A 9,225-nucleotide genomic window follows, 5' to 3' on the forward strand; every position below is an offset into this window, starting at 1 on the left:
GCAAAATCAAGTTAAATACACTTATTTGTAGATCTACCTATGTACATGAACAAACACACACGCTCATGTTACATGGAAAACCACGTTACACGTTTGTACAAGCTGAAATAGAAATGCACTTATGGCACAGTGGTGACCACGAAAAATCACAACTGAGTAAATGACACTGTAAAGGCCCAGCTGGACTCACTCTTACCAGGAAGTAAAATGACTGATGGATGCACAGGATGCATGCAGGTATTTGGACATTTGATGGACAGGGAAAATTGCCTGAAAGAGTGATGGGTGGCCGTACAGTGAATGGAGAGAGAAATGGAAACAGCCATGGCAGGGCAGTCTTGATGGACAGGGACAGGTAGAGATGGAGTCAGGTCAGCACAGCAGAACAAGATCAGTACAGGAATGGCACGGCAACCGTGTTTACACAGACAGATGCCTAAGCCCTGTTGCACAGCAGCCAAAACAAGGCACCTTTCAATAAACAGACTGGACATACAGGTACATGCTGCACACCAATGCAAACTAATTATGGCAACACAACCACTGAGCTGAAACAAGTTCAAGATATTACTATTAGTTAGTTCCATCAAACCAATTACAAAAATACTGAATTCCTATCAACAAATACTATAAATTAGACCCTGAATCACATCATGATCATTCATGCATTCAGCTCAGCATTTCCAACAAAACATGCTCACTGCATCATTAGCAAAAACACTGGTACAAATTTCCAAAACTTTCACTCCATTCCACTACAAAAGTCAATGGAGGTTTAATGACCTCTAAACATGCCACTTTCCATTATGTGAGGAGAAAGCACATCTTACCCCACTGCTCTGCTCTAGATCCATCTGCTTGTGGCTAATGCTTCATAAATCATCCACAGTTATTAATTAAACAGTAAAAGAATAGAAAGTTGGATGAAAGAGGGAGTGGCCATGTTAGATCCATGAATGAACCTGCAGCTTGATATGTTTAAAGCAATAGTGAGAATGGAACAGGGGCCAAGTAAAGATCATGAAGTAAGGTGGACGCACGGCAGCCACCCAGAATAAAAACAATGACCCTTACTGTTTGTAGATCTTCATGAAGATCGACCTGAAAAGAGGGAGAACAGGCTAAATGAATAGTCCAGTCGTAAGCTTCAAATTGTTTCACATTCAGTGCAGAGAGATTTCAACCGTGATATTACAGATGGTATATTATAAAGAGCAGGAGCAGAAACATGAACAGGACAGTGTGCCATTTATTATAGTTGAGCTTGGCTCAAGAATTCACCTGTGTTTTTCACAGGGTTAGATGTGAGAAGATTCCTTTTCAGGTGCACATCTGATATGTATACCTGCTAATTAGCTGATTGGCTAATAAAAATGTTACCTGACATTTACTTTGCACCTTGCGGGCCCGTGTTCCTCCTGGGCCTGTCTGAGGGTCGCTTTGCCTTCAATCAGAGATGCCCACGTCTGACTAAATAAACTTAATACATGAGTAAACTATTAAGTATGTGTCTAAATTACTATATACATTATTAAAGTCTTAATTTAAACATTAAAAAAAAGTCTAACAGGGAAGCACATAGAAACCGCTGTTTATGTGATTTATATACGGATATAGTGTGTGTGATATTAGAATGCAAAATATTTGTTTATTGAGCAACAACTGACGTTAACCTGCTTTCACAATAAAAGCACCTGTGCTTCATGGGTATCATATTCCAGTCCCCGACAGTGTGGCTGCCCTAAATGAGCATATTTGCACTGAGATGTCTTTTAATGTGTAGCCTGTACTTTACAAGGTTTTGTCTGTGTACTTTGGGAATATACAACACAGCTTTTATTTTGAAAGCTATGCGGTTTATTATGGGTAGTTACTTGGTAACCATGAGTCAGCTCAGGGAGAGAGCAAATTTAAGAACCATGAGGTAATGTGTTCTTTTTTTATACTAATTATTAACTCCATGTTCTCATAGGCATGTTGGTATGTCACCACTGTAAGGATTTCACACTGACTGGAGAGACTCTATGCTTCATTAATCATTAATATAATATCCAAAAACATAGCAACAGAAATGATTCAATTCTGTTTTCAGTAACAATTCTGAATTCAGTAACATCATGATAAGCAGATTGTCTATAATCTTTATGTAGAGCTGACTCTATGTGGATTAGAAATAAGATCTTTGATACATTGGTTTATGGCTGTACATTACACATTTTGTTTTCTTTGAACCTTTGTCCGTTAAACTTCGATTAAATATGTATTTTTGTCTTTGTTGCTACTTGCTATGAAGTGCCCCAAAAAGTTACAATAGTGGCTGGTTCCATGTTTCTAGTATAAGTAAGTGGCCTGCATGCATCTGTGTGAACACAATTGGGTAGATTATTACCTTTCTTTTGCATAAAACTCATTTCTTTAAAACAGCGAATAACTGTGCCTGTTCACTAAATGTAATGCAGGAAAACAAACAAATAAAAAGCTAAAAAGAGTGTTAAGATGTTAAGATTATGGACTAAAACAGCATAATACAATTAAACAAAGGAAATCTCACTGCCTTCTCCTCATACTCCATCTTTCTGCTCAAAGTGTCTTTAGCACACAGGAAAGTGGCCTTGCAGATCTGCTGCAGCAGGCAGCAGCCAAACTGATTCAGAAAGCCTGGAAAAGATATGTGGTAGGTACTTTTCCCTCTGCTGCTGTGGACAAATACATGCTGGATTTAGATCTGCAGACACAGGCACAAAGTAACACTCCCATTTTCCTCCCATGCTAGGACAGAGAGGTCTTCAGGTATTTCAAACTTCTGATCAACCATTGCAACCAGCGGGATCCACAGTCGATCCTCAAAACTGTTAATCCTCGAGAGGTAACAGCAACAATGCTTTTGCTAAAATACAAACTGGAAATAAAATTAAAAAATAGTGAGGTGAGACTTTCCTTTGGCAGGCAGAGCTGCTGGATGCTGCTGCTGGGGTGTTCATCAGGTTTCGACTTGGAGGGGTAAGAGTGTTCAGTCACAAAGCATCATTGAGAATGTTACTGCAACAACCGGCCTGCTAATATCTGCTCTTTAGGTCACCTTTCCTCCTAACATCTACTATAAGATCTTCACTCATCGGCCCATCACAGACGTGTGTGCCAGCAGCCCCAAGGACTACACCCAGCCAGGCTTGAAGAAACCTGCGGGTCAGATGCAGGAGAACCGTTCAGGGTGGTACCAGCGCATGGAGAACAACACCTGGAGGCACTTCTACATAAAGGTGACCAACCTGTCAGAGGTAGTTTTGGTGTTTCTGAAAAGGCATCGCTGAAATAAAATGATAAACAGAAACACAACAGACATCAAGAAGCAGCCGTTACAATTGCACATGTGACATTGGTGATTTATTCAAGTAAGAGTCTCTTCCCAATGAGAACAGATGTTTTGAAGCCTGTGGTCATGTGTTGTGTCTGACAGGTGCTTCCCATCGCGGAGCCCACAGAGATCGGTGCAGACAAAAAAATTGACTTTCACTACTCCAGGTTGCAGCGGCAGCAAGATGTGTACAGATGGAGGAAAAGGAGGAAAATTGATTGGCTGAAGCAGATGTGAGCTGCAGTCACAGAACCACCTGGATACACCAGGCCTGAGAAAAGCTTGAACAAAGTGTGGTTGATTGATCTTGAAGAGTAAATACTGTAGGTTCACTTTACATTGTAGGTATACCCAGGGTCGTCTGCAGAATCATTCTGTGCATGGTCAGCAAATGATGGACAACGCTGAGGCAGATGAGACAGAGGAGAGGGAGCTGGATGAGCTTCTGACCTGGTCCACCACTCTCAGCTTCGAGGAGTAATTCACACTGTTTGCTTACTGTCACCTGTAGATCATTGATGTTTTTTAGACTGGGTCACAGTTTGTGTCCCTCACCTGTCTTTGTGTCATTTTGTGACATTTAGTGCTCTTTTTGTGCCTGTGCAGGTACATGCAGGAGTGGAGATGTTTGGCCTGCAGTCACTCGTCTGAGCCCAACAAAGGTTCAACTGTTTTCGTGTTACACCAGTCTCTTAAGACTAACAAGGCTGTGTTTACATCAGCAGGCATCACAACATCTGTGAAAGAATATGTCTTTATTTACGTCTCATTTTTATTGTGTTTTAACCTCCTCACCTTAGTCCCTTGCTTTCATCTTCCCCTTCTTCCACAGACCTTCACTGACATCAGACCTGGTTAAAAGAATTGGAGTTTGCCCACGAAATTCAGGCAGAAGAAATAGAACATAAAACAGAGTATACGACACTACACACTAAGTGCAAGTGGAGAAATTTATAAAATAAAACAGCAGGTATCTGACTTGAGACAGTGTGCAACGCATTGATTTCAAATAAAGATTTGTTTCAGGCTGCAGTTTAATATTCTACTTGTGTTGTATTCAGTGAGAATGTTATGAACAAGGGTGTTTGTAAAAAATCTTTACAGTGTTTTTTCTTACAGAGTCACTGAATTATTTCAGTGTTTTTTGTGTTTTTACACAAGAATATAATTGTGCATTACTGCCTAGTATATTCAATGATATATTGATGAAAAAGGGCCCTCATATTTGAAGAGAAAGACAAAAAACTGTGAGGATATCATATGGATCTTGGTGTCATGTAATGCTTAGCCCTTAGTGAGAAATAAGTTCTAAGTCTAAGTATAAACCAAAAAGAGTAACGAGGGGGCACCCGGATTTGAACCAGGGACCTCTTGATCTGCAGTCAAATGCTCTACCACTGAGCTATACCCCCTGTGCTCCACCAGATGCTGCCTAGATGTATACATAGAAGATGTTACAGTCCGATGTAGTGTAATATATTTATTTGTTTTTTTTCCTCAGGATTTTATGAATACAGTATACACATTTTTAAAACAAAACAATGCTTTGCTGGTTACCGTTGCTCTGTTCCTTGTTTTGGAAAGCCGTGTTTCGCCCTCCAGGAGGCGGCGTTCTCAAAGGAGCGTGACGCCACCATCGACGTATTACATCCGCTTTCAAGCGGATGTGTCGCAGTAAAAACGCGACTGTTTCGAACGTTGAAGTGAAAAGAAAGTGGAAGCTACTGAACCACAATGGTACGGAGATGTTCATATCGGAGTTATTTTCCCATCCTGAGTTTGCGTGTAGCAGTGCAAGTATTTTTTTTTCTGAAGATACACCTTAATGAGTTTCAGTTGTCCGAGCCTTTGCGCCGTGTTTGTGGATGCCGGTTGTGATGGATATGATTAGTCACTGCAGCTAATGCTAGCTGTTAGCTCCGCTTTGAGTGCTGGAGTTGGGTTCAGTCAGCTCCCGGAGAACGAGGCTTATGATTAGATGTTAGTAGATGGAGTGTTTACTGTATGTTGATCCTGTTTGTCTCCTATATCTGACAGAACACCCGGGGACTCCGCTCTCAGCTGAAGGACAGTGTTCCTGTGTCAGGCCTCTGTCCTCAGGGACAGTATGGAATCCAGGACTCTCTGCGGAGCGGGTGAGTTTTCAATATAGGGATTCAATTATTTACTTGGACTTTTATAAATTGGGTATATCACTTTAATAATTTATAATAATAGGTGGAAATAGTACTTAGTAGTAAGTGGAACCTATATAACTAAGCATGTTGACACGTGACAAAAAATAGACTTGTTGGTTGTAATGTATTATTTTGGTGCAGACAGTCCCATAAAACATTTTCAAATTAAATGTACAAATAGTCATTGATAGTGACATACACTGTGAACAAACAAAATACTATTTTGTGTTTTCTTGTGTTAGTATGTCAAACAAAACATTCTGGAATTTAAGTGAAAGTGGACTAGGTTTTAAAGTTAGTCACAGCATTGGAATCACATCTTGTTTTTCTGTATTTGTTTGTAAAACTAAGTGAGTTTCTCATATAGTTCTTTAAAATCCACACTATGAATCGTATCTAGGCATGACATGTTTATAGTAAGGGCATTAATATATAACCTTTATTATATCAGTATCGGAAATCAAGTATTAATCGAAGTATACTGCACTTTAGGGAACTATGTCATATACATCATATATACAAAAAAGTCATAACCATCTTTCCCTTCTGTTGCTGAGCAGCTTTACCAGTGTGAAGAATGAGCTCCTTCCCAGTCACCCACTGGAGCTGTCAGAAAAGAACGTGAGTAACTATGAGCTGTGAGACACGAATGGATCAATGATTGTTTGAATGTTCACTCACTCTGCCTGATCAGATCTATAGTGATGGCACTAGGGCTGTAACGATATGCGTATCGAAATCGCGATACTCGGAGCCACGAACCTGGGGGGGTGTCAAATTATCGTTTTAATTGTGATGTATTAATTACAGTCATCATTAATGCGTTGTGTTTTTTAATCGCGTTAATCTCTTCTTTACTGATGTCCCCGCTACCGGAGCAGTGTCAGACACAGCGACAAAAGCGTCATAAAACCATGTCTAACTTTAACAAACACAGACATGCTGCATACCCACAGAAAGGTCAGAAACTCAGCTAAAAGCTCATATAAACCTTTCTTATGTTCACCAAACACAGTTAAAACACTGATGGAAACCCGCAGGAGCGGAAAAAAACTGTTCCAGCGCACATATTGATAAGCGGCACCTGAGCGTCAGCGCAATTATGTAAACAGTGGAGAATTCACAGATTTTTATTACTCTACGAACAAGATTCACGGATCCAGCCCCAAAATAAGAGCAAAACAACAACTGACTTTCAAGAAATACAAGCGGAAATGTTGTCTTACCTTTGCTGTTTATCAAAACAAGTTATTTCCACCGGAACAAAACTGCTTCTAATCATCCATGCTTCTAATGAAGAACTACACTTCCCAGCATGCTTTGGGGACAAATCCCAATCTGATTGATCATTACTTTGTATTTCTCAAGAGTATTATTTTGTTACAGAAAAGAAAGAAATCTTTGGTTATTTATTTATTTATGTTCAAATCTGTTCAGTGTTCCAAAATATTGTTATTAAATGTTACATTAAGTTGCTATATAATTAAATGTTTAAATAAAATTAAATCGAATCGTGGGTCAAAAATCGTGATACGAATCGAATCGTGAGTTTGTGTATCGTTACAGCCCTAGATGGCACCTATTGTGGCTATGACGTCCATCTTTATAATGCAGTGAGATTGGTGACCTCTTCTGTTTGGCCAAACTAGCTGTAACTGGCATCATGCAGGTTTCCACCACACAGTGCTACATTAATGTTAACAACAGCACTGCTGAGAATAAGCACCAGTGATTGGAGTCTGTCAACAAAGATGGGCCGTTGAGTTTCACACAATCATTCATGTATCTTATAACCTGTTCGTTGTATGTGACTTGTATGAGGACACAGTCACAAAAAAATATTTAGGGTAAACACAACAAGTAAGAAAAAGATTATCCGTATTGATCCTACAGTGGGACAGTGGTAAAGACAGTCAATACATAATAAACCTGCATATTTGCATCTATGAATTTCAAATATTGAAAACAACAATTATACAGTATCCCATTTCTTTCAGTGTGACACATCATAACCAAACTTTTACATTAATGTTCTGTGTGCAAGCTCACAATGTGTGAGTTCCTGTGTGTCTGAAAGTTTTTCTTCTTTTGTGGTGTTCAGTTCCAGCTGAACCAGGAAAAGATGAATTATTCCACCCTCAGAAACATCCAGGGTCTTCATGCCCCTCTCAAGCTTCAGATGGAGTATAGAGCAGCCAGACAGGTAACTTGATGTCTGATAAATCCTTCCTCTTCCTTTATACTTTTCCTCCTCCTTGTTTTTTTTGACATTTAATCTTCACAACAGTCCTAAATCCTCATGTCTGTCCATCCTTCCTTCAGATCCAGCGCCTGCCATTCTTACAGAGTTCAAACCTGGCTCTAGATACACTGCGAGGAAGCGACGAGGCCATCGGCTTTGAGGACATCCTCAACGGTCAGTTTCTCTTCCCGTCTGCAGCCATCTATGATCAAAGTGACCTGTCCTTTCTGTGCCAAATCTAACCTGCATTTGTGTCCTTTTCACCTTTCAGATCCAGCTCAGAGTGAAATGATGGGAGAGCCTCACATGATGGTGGAATACAAACTGGGATTGTTGTAAATGAAACTAGACACAGACCCTCAACACTCACGGTCATTTAGTTAACTATTAGTTATTTTGTGCATTGTTTGTTTTTTATTGGTTCAAAAACAAGCCATTAAGTCAGGTTCTGGGCAACTGTCATCTTCTGGTAAAGTTCATGGATTAGATGAGGGTGTTGGGAAGAGAAGGGGGTTCATGGATTTAGAGTTTCCCTAAATAGACATTTTGTGCTGCATTTGTATGATTCCAATCGGACTGATGTTTCTAATAAATGTCATAATCTTCCTCCTTTTGTCTGATCATTTCACACATAATCTGTGCGGCCTGTGTACTGCATGTATTAGGTGTGTTTTCCCTGCTCCAACACACCTGATTCTAATAAATGGTTCATTATCAGGCTTCAGCAGAGCTTACTGACGAGCTGACCATTTGAATCAGGTGCGTTTGAGCAGGGAAACATCTAAAACATGCAGGAAAGTAGCTCCCCTTTATGTGATAACTATGTTTAGTGAAAGTCATAATTATTTTGTTATCCTGGTTAAAATTGCCTATATTTTTGAAATATTTGCTGTTAAGTAGTTGCATACAAAATATAATTCAACTGCTGTCTTTACAAACTGGGCATCTTAAATTGTTAATCATTCATGGGTAATATTTTCAGATGAATAGCAGCATCATTTGAAAGCAAATATTAAATTGACAGTTCATTGAAGGCTGTTTAAGTGTTGTATAATTAAAACGGTCAACATCAACAGAAACGGTTACAATTGTGGTTCAAGATCATCAGGAGACTGCCCTTTTCTGAGGAAACTGAGCTGCAACATGGGAGACAAATGCAACTTGCAGAGGGAGGGAGAGGGACAGTGATGCACTGCTCCTTAACTCCACTGATGTATGGCTGCAAAAGAATGCATGAATTAACTGTTAAATAAGCACATTTATTATTAGAATTAGCACAGATATAGAAATAAGAGATGGATATAAATAGATAAACCCTAATATTTTGGTTTGTTTCCTCACCTGTCCAGTGTTGGTATTTGATGGTGATCACTGTCACCCACTTGCTGACATCTAGTATTGTCTGGAGAACCTTGTGGGGTCATTGACTAGTTCCCCATGTATTGAAATGT

At 39.6% G+C, this 9,225-nt stretch overlaps 2 protein-coding genes across 2 annotated transcripts; both read left to right on the forward strand.

Moving 5' to 3' along the window:
- Nucleotides 1-1,919: 1,919 nt before the first annotated feature.
- Nucleotides 1,920-4,214, forward strand: cUnh11orf65 (chromosome Un C11orf65 homolog; the record flags this gene model as incomplete). Its single annotated transcript, XM_083901786.1, has 9 exons — nt 1,920-1,924; nt 2,587-2,674; nt 2,774-2,866; nt 2,947-3,000; nt 3,075-3,260; nt 3,458-3,588; nt 3,701-3,832; nt 3,962-4,094; nt 4,188-4,214. The coding sequence occupies 9 exons, from the start codon at nt 1,920-1,922 to the stop codon at nt 4,212-4,214; spliced, it is 849 nt and encodes a 282-aa protein (XP_083757912.1).
- Nucleotides 4,215-5,003: 789 nt separating this feature from the next.
- pomp (proteasome maturation protein) lies at nt 5,004-8,380 on the forward strand. Its single transcript, XM_083901297.1, has 6 exons — nt 5,004-5,092; nt 5,393-5,490; nt 6,093-6,153; nt 7,634-7,735; nt 7,855-7,948; nt 8,046-8,380. The coding sequence occupies exons 1-6, from the start codon at nt 5,090-5,092 to the stop codon at nt 8,111-8,113; spliced, it is 426 nt and encodes a 141-aa protein (XP_083757423.1). The 5' UTR covers nt 5,004-5,089; the 3' UTR covers nt 8,114-8,380.
- The last annotated feature ends 845 nt before the right edge of the window (nt 8,381-9,225 follow it).

Source organism: Microchirus variegatus (assembly GCF_963457635.1).
Source record: "Microchirus variegatus genome assembly, chromosome: 15".
Lineage (NCBI taxonomy): Eukaryota > Metazoa > Chordata > Actinopteri > Pleuronectiformes > Soleidae > Microchirus > Microchirus variegatus.

Excerpts from the sequence above, each read along its gene's own strand:
- pomp (XM_083901297.1), top strand. Across the intron at positions 5,491-6,092 it reads CAGGACTCTCTGCGGAGCGG|CTTTACCAGTGTGAAGAATG; the intron begins GTGAGTTTTCAA and ends GTTGCTGAGCAG. Across the intron at positions 6,154-7,633 it reads TGGAGCTGTCAGAAAAGAAC|TTCCAGCTGAACCAGGAAAA; the intron begins GTGAGTAACTAT and ends TGTGGTGTTCAG.